The sequence below is a fragment of the Astyanax mexicanus genome, chromosome 18, assembly GCF_023375975.1.
Source record: "Astyanax mexicanus isolate ESR-SI-001 chromosome 18, AstMex3_surface, whole genome shotgun sequence".
Classification (NCBI taxonomy): domain Eukaryota; kingdom Metazoa; phylum Chordata; class Actinopteri; order Characiformes; family Acestrorhamphidae; genus Astyanax; species Astyanax mexicanus.
The window spans coordinates 13727677-13745920 of record NC_064425.1 but is presented as its reverse complement, the minus strand read 5'-3'; the positions used below and the strand labels follow the sequence as shown (position 1 = coordinate 13745920).

Genomic DNA, 18244 nt, shown 5'->3' with positions numbered 1-18244 from the left:
TCTAAGGTAAAGATCTCATTTCATCGTTTTTTCATTTTTCATAAAATGTCTAGTTGTGGTCTCTAGTATGAAATAATGCCATGTGAGCCATTTTTTGTTGAAAAAAAGTGCTCAGGTGTTTCTATTTAGCCCTGCTTTAGATCACTGAATTAGTGGTCTCTAAAGAAAGACAGGTTTGGGCTCTTGCTCATGAATATTCATACATGCAAATATGTCGCCTCTGATTAGCTAACAGCACTGCAGCAGAGAATGCCTACCTGCCTTAACGTCAGACCAACATTGATAACTTTTCTTTCAGCTAAACTAAAGCTACTGAATGAATGAGGTTCAACTTATATAGCTTAAGGACACTGTACAATTTACATGTGTTCCACACACTGGTGAGAAACAGCAGCCAATAGTGCACAGCATACTCTCAACCCGGAAACAACCGTCCACCTGGAGGACTGCATCAGGCACTACAGCATTTACCCAGGACAAAGTGCCAATCCATATCTGCACACACAGTCATACATACAATTACACACATACAAACATACATACTTACCACACACTTTACACATACACACCAGATCAAGTTAGATTATTAGATTTTCTGGGCAATTTAGAGTATCCAATTTACCTGATCTTCATGTTTTTGGACTGTGAGAGGAAACGGGGAGACACAGGGAGAACATGGAAACTCCACCCAGATAGGGACTTGAACCCAGGAACTCAGTGCTGGGAGGCGAACTTGCTAACCACTAAGCCACCGTGCCGCTACTAAACTCTTACCTCAGACATGGTGACTTTCACCGCAGTTTCACCACATCGAAGCCCCAGAGGCTACTCTATATTATAAAATCCGGTGCTTGCTTTGACTGGTGTTCTGTCACGTTGAGCTGCCTTGTCAAACCATGCTTCCCTAGTGTATATTTAAGGTCTCTGTAAAAAGCACACTTAACTGGAAATCCAATTTAAACCTATAGTTACTTACCAAAGATAGCTAGTGCTAACTAGCTCTGTAATCAGAAGTTGTAAACAGAGCTGTTAGCTCCAAATTAGCTATAGCTCCTAATGCTGTAGCCTGGGTTTAGCGATGCCTGGGGGTGGTCCTGAGCTGAGGTGGGCGAGGCCATGAAGTCACTGGTTGACGTCGACACCTTCACGTCTCTCTGATCATCTCGTATTTCTGAGGATTCTCTTTTCTTAGCTACTGCAGTGGAGGCTGAGAAACAGTTTCATATGCAGCATACATATACAAAAGAACAAGAAAAAGTGGATTTTAGCAGAAGGAGACATTTAAAGAAAGACACATTTGATTTCTGTGTATTCACTACTTGATTTGTTTAAATTGGATAACCCTCAGTATCTGAGCAGCTTAGAAGTCCTCTCACTGAGCTTTTAGCACTTCTCCCTGATCTGTGACCCTGTGCAAACTGTGCCGTCCGGCAGAGAAACTCTATTAAATCTCTAACCACTGCGGCCTCATCGGCTATCAGGAGATTAAACAGACAGGAGGGAGTTTTGTAGATGTGTAGATGTTAAGTTCTCCAAATAAAATACAAGAGAAAAAAGGGCTCCAGATGATTAGTTTGTAGCCTACTCTTCTTAGTATACTAACTCATCTTATTGTATTTACATAAACTGTGGGTTTTTGCTTTGCCTGCTGGGTATCTGATGCTTTAGCCGGCTCATACTGTAGAACTACACGTATTAAGCGTGTTTAATAATTCTGCATTTACTCTGATCTGATATGGAGGGCTGCCAGTAATGATAGATGATTAGAGAAGTCCAGTAGAAGTATGCTGTTTGATGTGCCGACATCAGACAGTCTGTTGGGTCGAGAGTCTGGTTCCCCGGGCGGAGTTTAGATCTGCCAGCCTTCATATAATCAAGACTCTGTGTTTCTGCAGGAGATATTAGATTTAGTCCTGAAGAAGCCTCTCGTCTCTGGCTCTTCAGTGACAGCAGTACTCAGTAGCTGGACTGGGTTGATTATAATGTTCTGATTTTTAATATATATTGGATATTGGATATTGCACTGTGTGATATTTTTTAAAATGTTTAAAGTGTGAAGAGTCAGTTGCAAGTCCCTCCTATTGCAGCATTTTTGTCCCTTTTGTTTAAGGTGTGTTGCTGCCATCAATTCAAAACGAGTTCATGTTGTCTCCCTTTCAGCATATGATATGTTTTCTCAGTTCTATTGTGAATAAAATATGAGATTTGCAAAGCATTGCATTCTGTTTTTGCACAGTGTTCCAACTTTCCTTTTTCCCCTCATCTTTTGGTTGTATTATTTGCAAGAGCCATATCTGACATTTCCTGTGATAAATACACGATTCAAATTACTCTTCCTTATCATTCATCGTGATGCAAGCCAATCTAACAGAACTGGAAGTTAGTGCTCTCCTCCAAGCATGCTGAGCTGTCTGTTTACATTTTTACATTTTTTAAAACGTTTTTTTTTGGGTTTGGTTTTGTAGTGTCCCTTCAAGTGAACTGGTGTTTTTGTGTCTAGATCTGTTTTTTTTTCTTTATTGCCTCATCATATTTATTTATTTTATTTAACAGGATACAAATTAATTGGAAGTCACTCTGGAGTGAAGCTTTGTCGCTGGACCAAGGTAGAGGGACTTGGAACTTTCATTTTCCTTCCTTTGGGCTTTCATTATAAATTATACTAATAATGTATAATAAAAGTATTAATTGATTTGATTAGTAAAATGTTGCTTTGTGTTTTTAATCAGTCAATGCTGAGAGGCAGAGGAGGATGCTATAAGCATACGTTCTATGGGATAGAGTCTCATCGCTGTATGGAGACCACGCCAAGTTTGGCCTGTGCCAACAAGTGTGTTTTCTGCTGGAGGTAAGCCACTATTTTACATTTACACTGACCAGCACACCCAGCTCACCCACCAGTGAGCATATATATTTATTTTTTGCAACTTGCAAAATGCAAAGCTTTTATTTCCTGTCATTTTTGAAGCATTTTTATGTATTTATTAAAAATATATATCATGATATAATGTAAAGGATGTGCTGTTTTACAGTAATGTAGAAAAATATTTCTATAAATATATTTCTATAAATATATTTGTGTATTCAGTAAATGTAATTAAATTCAATTAACTGATGTATCTATTTGTGACATTTTGTAATAAATATTAGATTGGAAAATTAATATTTTAAGCAAAACCTTTAAACCTTTTAGCATTTTCTTCTTCTTTTTCTTCTTCTTCTTCTTCCCTCTGTCATCTTCTTCTTCTTCCCTCTGTCATCTTCCTTCTCCTCCTTCTTCTTCTTCTTCTTCTTCTTCTTCTTCTTCTTGTTCTTCCCTCTGTCATCTTCCTTCTCCTCCTTTTTCTTCTTCTTCTTCTACTTCTTCTTCTTCCCTCTGTCATCTTCCTTCTTCTTCTGTCTTCTTCTTCTTCTTCTTCCTCCTTCTGTCTTCTTCTCTTCTTCTTCTTCTGTCTTCTTCTCTTCTTCTTCTTCTTCTGTCTTCTTCTTCTTCTTCTTCCTCCTTCTGTCTTCTTCTCTTCTTCTTCTTCTGTCTTCTTCTCTTCTTCTTCTTCTTCTGTCTTCTTCTTCTTCCTCCTTCTGTCTTCTTCTTCTTCTTCTTCTTCTTCTTCTTCTGTTAGATTTTTATTGTCATTATTATGATTATTGACACAAATAAATCCATAATTCCTGTTATTTGCTTAATTATGAGTATTTTATTCTCTTCAATAACACAGATGGCGTGAAGTATTGCAGAATCACAGTATCCTCTTATCATTGTTATCATGGGTATCATGGGTATATTGTGAGAACTTTTCATAAGTTGCCCTGTTATTCATGCTCCTAGTGCAGTTAGCAGAGAAGCTCTTTATTACCAGTGATTACGGTTTTGAAGCTATACGTTTAAGGTAAAAATACTGAGAATTGTTGAGAATTGTGGTGCATCTTTGCTACATGGTTTAGATATGCAGCTCTGTTTGCAGTCATCTTCACCTTACAGATTTTCACCTTGCATTCATGCCACAGTTTAATCAATACACGTCCCAGCCCCAGAGGACTTGAAGCCCTCCTCCGTGTCATTATCACCGACACCGACTGTGGGTGATGCTGCCGCAGGCCACAAATAGACTCTTCAGAAACTTCCTGCAAACATCTGCAGTGAATGGCTCAGCTAAATGGAGGTGCAGAGGTAGACGCAGCAGCACTGATTCATGTTGACAGTGTTGAATACGACACGAGTTTGCACGCAAGTTTCTTCCTGACTGGAGTGAAGGAGCAGCTTTTCTTCTAGGCAGGACTCGGGGGAAGACTGTCACGTAGAATATCCAGATCTCCTCTGAAGACTCTATCTAAGATGACGACCTTACGCCTCGGAGATGTCTTGACCTACCTGATGGTGGTGGCGGTTCAAAGACAAAGGTTCTATAAACCCGGCAGGTTGTGTAATCTGAGGGAAAGCACCTATAGGTACCAATGGTGAGCATGTAGTTGAGCATGGTGGCAGACCTTAAACCTCTATGTAGAGATGATTGAAACAAACAGTTTTCACTAGTGGTGTTAAATGTGTCTCGCGCGACTTGTGCACAGGTAACCAAAACAAAGGTTTGATCATTATGGTGGAAAACAGAAACGCTGGTCTGTTCCAGCTTAACTACAGTATTTACTCTCACTCTCCATATTTCATTCAGGGTTGCCAGTTAAATACAGAACCCTCACTTGGTGGATTGTGACGATAGTTATGAAGGTCTGAGGAGACTTGTGAGATAAGGAAAACCAGCTGCAGTACTTACATACTGTTCTGTATTTTAATGCATATGATAAATCATACATCATTCATAATCAGAGTAAACACAGTTTGACATCCATTACAAGATGATTACTTACAAAATGTTTAGAAAATTCACCTTAATTTTTTTTATTTTGTTAGATTCAATCATATAGATTAACTTTGAAATAATTAAAAAGTTTTGTTTAAAAATATCATCTCGTGAACTAAATAGCGAATCGTCTCGTGTGATAAGTGATGACTTACTTGGATGAGTTTTCACTCTTAATATCGACTCAATATTAAAATTATTGTTCATCTCTAGTATCAAAACCTCACACCATCTGAGGAAGCTGAGATTTGGCCATTACACACAACAATGCATGAAAGTCTACAAAGGTCAGGTTTCAGAAGAAGTCCTGGAAGATTCTGGAGTGGCTGCCACAGTTGCCTGACTTAAAGTCTATAGACAATTTTAGTGAACACATTAGTGAACTGGAGGCTAAAATTCTTTAGAAAAGCTCCTGGAAGCTGCTGTATGGCTTTAAAGCCTGCTTGAAGCAGATTTTAAAAGCTAAAGTGGAATGTACTAAAGCCTGAAGATGCTTGTTTTAAAGATTTAAAACACTACTGATACTACAGTAGTTATTAAATGTGGCATTTCATGTAGAGTTTGGAGAAATCACGTGTTATATTAGTTGTTGTGTTAGTGTTGAGTGATTAAAAAAAATATCATTTGATAGCTTTTATACAGTTACTTTTAAAGGTTTCAAAAGTTTGTTATTAAACCCATTTTTTGATGAGGGTTAAATCATTTTTTGATTGCAGTTGTAGCTTTAGGTCTGTAGTCTGGAATAAGCAGCTGTTATGGAGACTCCAAGTGGGACTTTATGAGGCTGTGTGCTTTTTTAGAGTGCCTACCAATTTTCATTAAATGCTCCCTATCAACGAATCAGCAATTTTATGGCTTGTGGACATTGTAAAAGAGTAGCGTTTTTAATGCTTCAAAGCCATTCTATTTTCATGGTTCTTTCTGAAAGGCATGGGGCTATTGGATCCTGTCATAAGCGTGTCGAGCCAATTTTGCAGCCCGGTCGTAGGGACCGCTTTGCCTCAGCCAGTTAATCTAGTTTTCATTTGGTTCATCAGGCGCTGGGCACATCCTTACATGCCCTCGAAGTGAAATAGTGTAATAAAATAGCTTAACATTCTGAGGACTTTTAGGCCCAATCCCATTTCACCCCTTGGCTCTACCCACTTACCCCTACCCCTTGTTTTCAAGTGTAACCCTTCCCCTTGGAACAGAGTTAAAGGGATAGGGGTGAAATCCTCCCCTAAGGATTGGGGCAATCTTTCAAGCACCCGATACATCATCAGGAGCTCAAAAAATCAGTAACCAAGCTGCTGGTTAACTAGTTAAATTCAGTGTTTTATTGTATGTCTTCAGAAAGGGGGGAGGTGGTGCAGAAATGAATTATTATTGTGCATTCCTTATTGTTTCTAAAATTAACTTTTATTTTATTGTATTTTTCCGTTCCACCATAAATGTTGCAGACACTACCATCTATTGCACCATTTAAGGTGGAATGGGAAAGTTAGCTAGCTAGCTAGCTACTGAGACAAACTACTAGCAATCTTTTTTCTGCTTGTTATAAACATAAATAATAAATAAATAATAAGAAAAAAAAATCTCTTAGGGTTCTAAACATTATCAAGCTTGGTGTATCTCTTGATCCTCTACAAACTAGCTATGGATATTTTAAAGTAAACAACGAAGCACTGTTTAAGTCGCTCTGGATAAGGGTGTCTGCTAAATGCCTTAAATGTAAATATAATGAAGAATTTGACCATAAAACATTGAACTACACATTAAACTATGGTAATATAGTGCTAATTGTCACCTTTAACAAGAAAAATATTTACATTTGTGGGTTTCTTACCAGTGATTCTAGCACGGATTCTCGCACCCCTTCGTTTGAAGTGTGCATCTGAAGAATATTTGCATGAAGGGCTAACAAGCCCTATCTATTCCCCTACTACTAAAGCCTAACAAGAATCGGGACACCCCTATTCCTTGGCGAGCACAGAGGGGTAAGGGGTAGGGGTAGGGGTAAAGGGTAGGGATAAGAGGTAGGGTCAAGGGATGAAATGGGATTAGGCCTTACAGAATTCAGTGATGATTCATTCCTTGTTCGGTTCTTGTTTCTGAGAGGTGAGACTGGGAGTGGGGTTGAAGGTTTCTGAACTTTGTTTTAGAAGGTTAATTTGGTTAAGAGGGACACTTGAGAAAATGAATATGATGAGAGCTCTTGTGGAGTGTGTTTGAGGCCATGCTGCATCTCCTGTTTTCTTTTTTTTTTTGTAAGAGTAAATGGGAATGGGGAGGGGAGGAATTAGAGGAAAAGCTTTTAAGCCTGCAGGCAAAAAGCAGCTCTACAACTTTGGAAGCTGTTGAAGTGAAGAGTAATGATTATGGCAGATATGAAGCCAGCGGGAGCCGTGGAGTTCATTCACTGTAGGTCAGGAAATGTCTAATTATTGAAATGCTTGAATATTTCATGCTATGGCTTTACAGCTCGTTATCAGGATCATTATCGCAAGATGTTGCTCAAATCTGATGACTAATTCATATTGTAGTTGTTAGGAGAGTGGAAATTGCAAGATCAATCAGCTATGTATCGATATAGGCTGGTATAGTTTCACCCAAAACAGGCAAATGGCAAACTTCTAATATATCTCTAATCATATTTGGGAGTTTGAGGTTACAGGAGCTCTGTTAAGGAGTTGCTGAGTGAAAAGTTCCTTGTTCACAGCATCTGGCATCTTTTTTTGTCATTTCTGAATCAAACTCACATATTTGTAGAATGTTTAAGACTAGTGCATCTAGAGGAGGAAAGAGAATAAAGACTTTGAACCCCACTAATTGGATACCCCTCTTGAAAGTGCACATTTCAGCTTCTACAGTGAGTAGCTATTAGCACAGCAACACAGCAGAGCTAACAAATGCCACTATAACCGCTGCCCAAGGAAATCCAGAAGGATCATCCCCTCCCATCCAAGCCACTCCCTGTTCTCACAGCTGTCGAGTGGAAGGAGGCTCAGAAGCTTGAGAAGCAGAACCAGCCGGTTCCAAGACAGCTTCTTCCCCCAGGATACCAGGCTGTGGAACACCCAGTAGAACAGTGTTCTGCCCACCCCACCCCACTGACACCCATACAAGCTGTGCATTATTGTTGCTACAGTTGCTCTGTTGCATCACTTAAAGAACCTTTTGTATCTGGACTTGGACCTTTTGTTGTTTGGTCCAAGATTGGATTCATATCTTATTTTTGACCATGTGTTCTGTTAGACCGAACAAACGATGTGATAAGAATTCATGAGAGTTTTTGTTCTCTACTGAGCATGCTCCCTGGTTCAGTGCTGTAATAATGGAGAGTCGAAGATGTTTGTAACAAATTATTTTTGTGATTGTGTGTTAGGACCTGGTCTGAGGTCAGGCTGTAATAGAAAATGAGAGTGGGCTTTCTCTCCAAACTCTCTGCCAGACCAAACACCAGACCCTGTATAGGTTTATAAACCTATAGTTTATTTTCTGCCAGTAGAGGAAATAGGGTTATGATGCTAATCAAAACAGGACATTGTATTTCCACCATTGTATTTCAGTCCGTGTGTTTATCTATTACACCCTTTCCGCTTTTAGACTCTTTGGCCCATTTTTCTGTGCTACAACTGCGCACCCTCTTCGCTTTTAGACTCTTTGGCCCATTTTTCTGCACTACAACTGTGCACTCTCTCCGCTTTTAGACTCTTTGGCCCATTTTTCTGCACTACAACTGCGCACCCTCTCCGCTTTTAGACTCTTTGGCCCATTTTCTGCACTACAACTGGGCACTCTCTCCGCTTTTAGACTCTGTGTGAATACAGTTGTGTAAAGGTGAACGTTGTGTAAATGTGATTTTTCACTGTGCTGCGATTCTCCACACGACTCTTCTATAAGAAGCGAAAACGCAGGGGTGATCCACCATACCTGGCATCGGTGCCCTTTTCCGTGATGTGAGCGGTTCTGAAAGGGTCACAGGAAGCTAATTTGCAGGTGCTGGGGGGCAGGTGAGGGTGACTGTAGAGCATGGAGAGTTTTCCTCTCTCACAGCAGTGTTCTCTCTGTTTCCCCCTCACTGCAGACACCACACAAACCCGGTGGGCACCGAGTGGCGCTGGAAGATGGACCCGGCTGAGAAGATCCTACAGGAGGCAGTGGAGAACCACCAGAACATGATCCGTCAGTTCAGAGGTAACTCTCGCTTACACTTTACAGTTACACTCTCATACCTTTTAGTCAGATTTTCATTTATAACAGCGCTTAACGGCCACTCTTTAAAAATAAAACAGTTCACTTTAAGAATAAAAAAAAAAAAATAATAATAATAATAATAATATTTCGAGAAAAAAGACAAGCTTATGAGAATAAAGTCATAATATTCAGATAATATAGTCGTAAATTTAAGAGAAAAAAGTCATAATATTTAGAGAATAAAGTCGTAATATTATGAGATAAAAAAAATCATATTAAGATATCAAAGTTATAATATAATGAGATTAAAGACGCAATATTTACGAGAATAAAATCGTAATTTCCTGAGAATATAGTAGTAGTATTACGAGATTAAAGTTGTAATATTATTATTTTGAAAACAAAGTCTTAAAATTCAGAGAATAAAGTTGTAAATAAAGTTATAATTTAAATAAAGATGTAATTTTATGAGATTAAAAAATAAAGTCATATTAAGATGAAGTTGTAATGTTACAAGTTTAACTTGTAATATCACGAGATTAAAGTCATAATATTTAGAGAATAAAGTTGTAAAATTATGAGAACAAAGTCTTACAATTTAGAGAATAAAGTCAGAATACTATGGGATTAAAGAATAAAGCCATAATATTAAGATATTAAAGTTGTAATATTACAAGATTAAAATTGTAATATTACGAGATTATAGTCATAATATTTTGAGAATAAAGTTGTAAAATTATGAGAACAAGAAGTCTTAAAATTTAGATAATAAAGTCGAAATACTCAGTGATTAAAGAAAAAAGTTGTAATATTAAGATATTAAGGTTGCAATATTAAAGTCGTAATATTACGAGATTAAAGTCACAATATTACAAGATTAAAGATATAATATGACAAGATTAATGTTGCAATATTATGAGAATAAGTTCAGAATATTATGAGATTAAAGTGGTAATATTACAAGATAAAAGGTTTGTAAAAATGCGTTATATAAGTGTAATTATAAGTATTGCGATGCTTTAATATTAAAACAGATAGTACAGTTAGTTAAGTTTGGAAATTGGTATATTTAATAACACTTCCCGTCCAGGTCCCAGACGGTTTCTATGAGACTGTGAGAGTTTATGAATCCAGAGTTCAGACGAGGCTCTGACTGAACCAGTGTAATGAGAGCGAGTCTAATTTATCTGTTCGTGCCGTGTCATTCCCCTGGCTGTCAGAAGCTTTAGATTACTGTTGGACCCATCACCTTTAACAGTATTAGGGGATTTGCTCTGTGGTGGAATCAGCTCTGATGGTCTGCAGATGAATAGAGAGCTCATTTCCCAGAGTTCATTCACAGGCAGAAGGCGACAGTAGAGCTGTGATTTGAGTACATGGTACATATCCTCATTGGTGTCAAAACCGTGAGCTGACAGTGAGAGTAGACAAGTTCTCAGGATTTGGGGAAGACTTTTTTTTATTACTGTCTTTTCCAGCACATACTGATGAGCTACAGACTGAAGAAAAGAAGCTGAAGCCGTCTGCCTGATCTGGGAAAAGTTGGCTAGTGAATTGAATGAATGTTATTCTGCTTGTTATCCTGTTATATCTTCTTATATACAGCTCTAAAAAAAAAAAAACTTAGAGACCATTGTTGTTTTATTCTATAAACTACAGACCACATTTCTCCCAAATTCCAAATTAAAATATTGCCATTTAGAGCATTTATTTGCAGAAAATGAGAAAAGGCTGAAATAACAAAAAAGATTCAGAGCTTCACAACCTCAAATAATGCAAAGAAAACAAGTTCATATTAATAAAGTTTTAAGAGATCAGAAATCAATATTTGGTGGAATAACTCAATAACTCAATAATTTCAATCGCAGTTTTCACGCATCTTGGCATGTTCTCCTCCAACAGTCTTACACACTGCTTTTGGATAACTTTATGCTGCTTTACTCCTGGTGCAAATTCAGCTTGGTTTGATGGCTTGTGATCATCCATCTTCCTCTTGATTGTATTCCAGAGGATTTTCTATTGGGCAAAATCAGAGAAACTCATCATTTTTAATTGTTTTAAGTTTTTTTTCCAGAGCTGTATATAGTTGGGCACATGTTTTATATTTAAGATTCTTCAAAGTCAGATGTCAGCTTTGCATATCTCTGCATTCCAGGTAGAGTCACCTGGAATGGCTTTCAGTTAACAGCTGTGCCTCATCAAGATTTAATTACAATAATTTCTTGTCTCTTAATGTGTTTGAGAGAATCAGTTGTAAAGTTGTGAAGAGGTAGAGTTGGTATAGCCCTATTCGAGTAATGTTCTAATTGTTATTATGGCAAGAACTACCTTAGTTAAAAAAAAAATTAAATGCGGGGAAAAAAATAAATCAGTCAATCCAAAAAGAAGAATCTCACCAGATTTGAAAGTATCCTCAAGTGCAGTCACCACAAAGACCACCAACAACATTATAATGATGAAACTAAAAACAGAAAGTCATCACTGGTGTACTAAGCAGAAACTTATAGTCATAGTCCCACAGTGTGGGCTTACAAACACAGTTACATTAGTAAGTATTTAAGAGATTAAATGAAGAGTGGAATAAAGGATTAATAATAGAGGTGGGGATTAGATAATATGAAATAAAACTGGAAATAAATTAGATTTGATGAGAAATGTATTTGCTGTGTGCTTGTAGCCAAAGATGGATCCTTAAAAAGACCAAGTGATCATAAATGGTTTGCTTTTATGTTTGTGATAAATGCAATTAATGAAAAATTAAATATTTAAGACTTAAGAATATATAAGATTTAAACTCTGTTTGTTTAAAAGTGTAGCTGCAATACCTAAAGTTCCTGTCACCTACAGGCCAGGAACACACTGTGCTGTACCTGTATCAGTGCCAGGTCCCTTTTAAATCTAGAGGCATGATAAAAGCAAGAATAAAACAAAAGAACAGGAGGAGAATGTTCCGGTGCTGCATCAGGAAGATTTCTATCTGTTTTCAAGACAAATGTCACTTTCGCTTTCGCTCCGCGGTTCTTTTTGGCTTCTTTTTTGATGTCTGTGTACTGTTCTGGCCTTTTCTTGTCATAATGTTTGGTTAGTCATCCTTTGTTGTGTATTCATTGTCTGCTAAAGCCCAGAGATAGAGCTAAATACAGTGGCTTGCAAAAGTATTCATACTCTGAAACCGAGTGCAATTAATTTCCTTCAGAAGTCACCTAATTAGTTAGAGCTGTGTGTAATTTAGTCTCAGTATAAATACACCTGTTCTGTGAGGGCCTCAGTGGTTTGGTAGAGAACACTAGTGAACAAACAACGATCATGAAGACTAAGGAACTCATCAGACAGATTACAGATAAAGTTGTGGAGATGTTTAAAGCAGGGTTGGGTTATGAAAACATATTCCAAGCTTTGAGCGTCCTAAGCAGCACTGTTCAATCCATCATTCAAAAATGAACCTGAAAAAGTGTTCTACAACTGTTTATATAAAGCTACCAAGACATGGCCATGCTTCACCCAAACTGACAGATCGAGCAAGAAGAGCACTGGTCAGAGAAGCAGCCCAGAGGCCCATGGTCACTCTGGAGGAGCTGCAGAAATCAACAACTCTGGTGAATCAGGAGAATCTACAAGCCTGTAAGCCGTGTACTCTTTACAGCTGGCCTTTTTTGAAAGAGTATCAAGAAAAAAAAACATTTTTGAAAGAAAGAAGTGCTAATTGCTGTTTGTAGCCACAAATCATGTATTAAGACAGCAAACGTGTAAGAAGGTTCTGTGTACAGATGAGACCAAAGTTGAACTTTTTGGCCTAAATGGTGAAAAAGTAACAGGGACAGGGAAACTGGTCAGAGTTGATGGTGAAATGGATGGAGATAAATACAGGGCAATCCTAGAATAAGAAAACCTGTTGGAAGCTGTAAAAGACTTGAGACTGAGAAGGAGATTCACCTTCCAGAAAGACAATGACCCTAAACATAAAGCCAGAGCTACAGTAGAATTTAGATTAGATTTAGATTAAAGAGTATTAATGTGTTAGAACGGTCCAGTCAAAGTCCTAAACGACCTAAATCCCATTGATCTTCTGTGGCAAGACATGAAAATTACTGTTCACAGATGCTCTCTATCCAACCTGGATGAGCTTGAGCTGTTTTGTAAAGAAGAATGAGCAAAAATCTCAGTCTCTAGATGTGCAAAGCTGGTAGACAAACCCCAAAAGACTTGCAGCTGTAATTGCAGTGAAAGGCAGCTGTACTTTACACCTCTGAGTCTGTAAATATAGAAAAAAGTAGATTGAAGGTTGTTTGGAGAGTTATTCTGGAATTGCTTTGTCTTGTTCTCTGATTGGCCGTGTGTTTGGTTCTGCACCAGGTGTGCCGGGTGTACGTCCTGAGCGTTTTGAAGAAGGCCTGACTGTGAAACACTGTGCTCTGTCTCTGGTGGGTGAGCCCATCATGTACCCAGAGATCAACGCCTTCCTGCGCCTCCTCCACCAGCGCCACATCTCCAGTTTCCTGGTTACCAATGCACAGTTTCCTGAGGAGATCAGGTGGGTTTCAGTATGTTTCGTGTATACTAGGTGTCCAGCAGGGCTCAGTCCTGGGACCCATGGTGTTTTCTCTTTTTCTAAATGATTTTCACTTTTTTCATGAGAACGATACTATTATTTACACTTGCGCATCCTCTGTAGTATAGACAGTGGTAGAGCTTCATACTGCGTAAGAGTCATTAAAACTGCTTTGTTGAGACTATAAAGACTATAAAGTCTAAAATGCTCAGAAAACAAAGTTTATGATCTTTTCAAAAGCTGGACTTCTCTGTTTACCCATTTTTTGCCTTTTAATGATGATATATTATATATGCATGTAGCCTCATCAGTTTTATGGTGGTGTTAAACAGCCAGTCGAAAATCACTACTATGTTTTCTATGTTTGCATTTTAAAAGGTCGATAAATGTTTATAAATTTGGGATGCACTAGGCTCCCTGTTTCAGCTGCATATATGCTGATTGTAAATTAATGTATTTTAGTAGAATGTAAATATATTGAAGAAGCTTAGTTGGACTGGAGTTTGTCTGGAGTTCTCTTGAGTCTCTGCACGAATCATCTTCATTCTAGACTACATACATCTGCTATGTTCTTGCTGGAGTGTGTGTGGGGGCGGGGCGTGACGTGTACAGGTGTGATGGATCACAGTATAAACCAATAGGGTGTCGGAATGGTATATGTTTATACTTTTCTACATCCAATCACAATCAGATTCACTCTATCTGGATGGAGGGATTTATCTGGATAGGGGTTTTATTGAACGATGAGAAGCCGGAATGAGAACAAGCTGAGTTGAAATAGGAGTAACAATCACTTTTTCACCACAAGCAAAGCGCTCCAAAGTTCGTTTAGGACCGGACCGAGACCACCTCGACTAGATGGCAGGGTTTATATGGTCATGAAAACAATTTGAAAATGACCATTTTCCAGGCCTGGATAAGTTTTGGAAAAGTCAACAAATGTTTGTGTTTCAGTTTATCGATGGAGAAAATCTATTTTGAGCGAACCAATATATCAACCAATACACAGTGAAGCTCTTAGGATCTGACACGTACATTTTTTTTTTATTTAAGATTGTGTGTCAACATTTTATTTGATTCATTTTAAGCCTTACTATAATCAATTTTAATTTATCGTTTTAGTTGATTTTCGGTTTTATTGTCCATGTCTGCACTGATGTTTTAAAAGTCGTATGGTCATGAAAATTTGCCTTAAAGACATGGAAAAGTCATGAAAAAATCATGGATTTGTACCAATCATGTAATGGTTAAATTGTGTATGAACCATGAGATGGTCTGCACCTGATGATCTGAGTGTGATTACTGTTTACACCTGTTCAATCGAAATGGATTAAGAGTACAAACCAACCAGACTTCGTTTTCACTGGACCAAATGGTGCTGGGTTTAAACAGAGGATTGGAGGGGGCATGTACTAGTCTTCACCTTCCTTGTGTTTGAAGCTTAGCGAGTGATTGGAGATATCACATGAATGAAGCTTTTGGAATTGTCCTTCCACATTAGGGGAAAATAAATTATTTAAAAAAGAGAAGTGATTCCAGGTGAAATTCAGTTTTGAGGTTCATTTGTTTATTTCTTGTTTATTTGCACCTGTATGGATCTTCAGTCACTCAAACCCCCAGCGCTGGTTTTGACACAGAGCCTGTAGAACACCTCCCTCAGTCTGCAGCTCAGTAAATACCTCGTGTCAGAGTACACTGAAGCTGAAGCTGCATCAGGTCTTCCCGTTTCAAGTCCCGCCACAGCTACACTCGCTCTTTAGAAGCTTGGCTCAGGCTGGGACGCCGCTGATAAGCAGTAATCGCCCCCAGAATTGCAAATGACTGCCCCTCCTCTGCCCTGTTCCTGCTGCTGCTACAGTTAGTGTTTTGTATTTTTCCTCATTCCATCAGTTCCCTCTTTCTTTCTGTCCTTGTGCAGCTAAATGGAAAAATAAATCCTCACTTCAGTTCAACACGTCAGCGGGACCACGTCACCTCCCGCTCTGAATGAAAGCTGGGTCAGAGAGGAGCACGCTCTGCTCCATTCATGCTGCGTTTGGGTTTACGGATAGCGGGCTGTCTCTGCTGCATGCTGGGATGGGTTTCTGCTGGTAGAAAAGAAACCAGGTTATAACTCTACATCTGCATCTAAAAACAGGAGTGCACAGTCGATGCACTGCTCTGTTCACACTTTGCAACGCTTTGAGTCCTTTAGTTTAGTGACTGATTAGCGACACAGGGTCACAAGTTACACAATTTTTCACTATGAGAAATCGCAGACTCACCTGGCTGCTCTCCAAAAACATGTTTATCACAAGAACACACCACAAGAAATGCAAATGAAAACTAGCGACACCATCCCTTGTTTTTAAAAAAAATAATAATAATAATTATTAAGTATACTTTAAAATGGAAATGTTTTTTTTTTTATTATTATTATATATACTTATTAAATCTACTATTTTGGAACAACTCTTGGCAACTTAGGTATATTTCAGTTGTAATTAAGCTCAATTTAAACACAACATACAAGTATTAAATTTTGAGTGCTTTTTCGTACAACTTCTGCAAACTTAAGTAGATTCAAGTATGTGCTTTTTAAACGCCTTTTTTAATACACTTGAAGTACTGTATATTGTCAGTGTACTACTTTACATATTGATGAACATATGGTGTACACCTTAATGCTACTGGGAAAATGAAGACACTAAAGTGCACTTTAAGCATTTTTTCTTTTTTTTTTTTCATAATTTTATTTTTAAATTTTTCCTATTTTCTCCCTAATTTTGCACAGCCAATTACCCAACCCACTCATTAGGACTCTCCCTATCACCAGTGATGCCCCAACACACCAGGAGGGTGAAGACTAGCACATGCCTTCTCCGACACATGTGAAGTCTGCCACCGCTACTTTTCAAGCTGCTGCTGATGCAGCATTGTTGAGTAGCACTTGGAGGAAAGCGCAGCGATGCATCAGTTCCGATACATCATCTCACAGACGCCTTGTGCTGATCAGCATCACCCTTTTAGTGATATGGGGAGAGAGAGCGCCATCTACCCATCTATGCCAGAGAATCTCCAGAGAGGAGAATACCCACTTGAAGTGATTAAAAATGAATGGGTTTACTATGAAGCAAATTAATAGAATCCAAGTTTTTTGAATATCTGATAATTTTATAATTACATCAAATGTTTCAGTACAGCAGAAATCATGTTGTAAGGATTTAAAATGCAGTTCTAAACCTGTGCTCAGGCTGTAACTCCGGCATCTGGTCACCAACCAACCAATTAGCTCACAGTACCAGTAGAGCTTGTGCTTTACACTGTAAAACCTGTTTACTGTAGAATATTGGAAATATACAGATACACTTTCTTTACTTTTTTAGTAAAGTACATCATTTACTTTCCAAAATACTCAGTAAATTAGAGGCAGTTGGCAGAATCTCAGTCTCTTTAATGGATGAGCGATGACTGAATCTAGTGTAATATCTCTCTCTGTCTCTGCAGGAGCCTGGTGCCAGTTACCCAGCTGTACGTCAGTGTAGATGCCAGCACTAAAGACAGTCTGAAGAAAATTGACCGTCCGCTCTTTAAAGATTTCTGGCAGAGATTCCTGGACAGTCTGAGGGCCCTCGGTGAGAAGGTGAGCACCCTGCACTTCACCAGCACTGATCTCTGCTCACGGTCAGCCAGCAGCACATCCTCTTACTGACATCTAACTGGATTTAACACAGTGGAACACACTGTTCCATTCTGATCTTACTGTGAACTCTATTGGGAAATGTGCAGTTCGTTTTTAATAGTTTTTAATTGTTTAAATGATGTTATACCTGAGCTTCTGAAACGATTTGAGCTGCGGTAAAACTTTAAAGAATAGTCTTCAAAATTTTTAGATTGTTACTTTTACAGATTTTTAAGATTTCAAGACTGTATTTATTGTGTATACCAAAATATTTAGGATCCACTAGAAAGTATGCAAAATTTGTATAAAATATCAATTACTTAGTATGTATAAGTATACACTATCAATTATTTAGTATCAGTTGTAAAAATATTGAAGTTAGGCAACTGTAAAAGCCACTCCAGTATCTTTCGGGACTTCCTCTGAAACCAAGGCTATGTGGATTTGATGCTAGTTCTGGTTAGTATAAAATCTTAAATAGACAGCGTGTAACAAGTTAGCAATTTTTTATAAACAGGTTTACTTACTTACAATTATCCTTACATAATACATTTTTGCAACTCAAGGCACTCAAGTATGCTTATAATTACATTATACACACACTCAACACACACCAGTGAGCCAATTATGCACAGCCTACTCTCAACCGGAAACCAGCGTCCACCTGGGGTTCACCCATTGTTCTCTTATTGTGTATTCTGTTGGAAAATTTACAATTCATTTTTAACACTTTTAATTGTTTAAAGCTGTTAAAACCTGCTTTCTAGATTGTCTGAAATTGTTAGAGCTGCAGTCAAACCTTGTAGAATAGTCTCCAAAAGAAATCATTAAACTTTTTCAAAACTTCAAGGATTGTGTACTATAAAATATTCAGTATCCTCTATGAAATATAAAGCATCTGCTATAAATTACTTAGTATGCAAAATTAATTATTTTATATCCACTATTAATTATTTTATAGAATAGTATCCACTATGAATTGTTTTGTATACACTATCG

General features: G+C 38.0%; 1 protein-coding gene across 3 annotated transcripts in view; it reads left to right on the top strand.

Moving 5' to 3' along the window:
* tyw1 (tRNA-yW synthesizing protein 1 homolog (S. cerevisiae)) overlaps positions 1–18244 on the top strand; it is an 82967-nt gene that overhangs the window by 22600 nt on the left and 42123 nt on the right. For all 3 annotated transcript variants that reach the window (XM_007248656.4, XM_007248657.4, XM_007248655.4), the window contains exons 9-13: positions 2554–2606; positions 2730–2848; positions 8926–9035; positions 13389–13566; positions 17071–17206. In XM_007248656.4, the coding sequence (XP_007248718.2) occupies positions 2554–2606; positions 2730–2848; positions 8926–9035; positions 13389–13566; positions 17071–17206 (596 nt within the window). The remainder of the gene's footprint in view (positions 1–2553; positions 2607–2729; positions 2849–8925; positions 9036–13388; positions 13567–17070; positions 17207–18244) is intronic.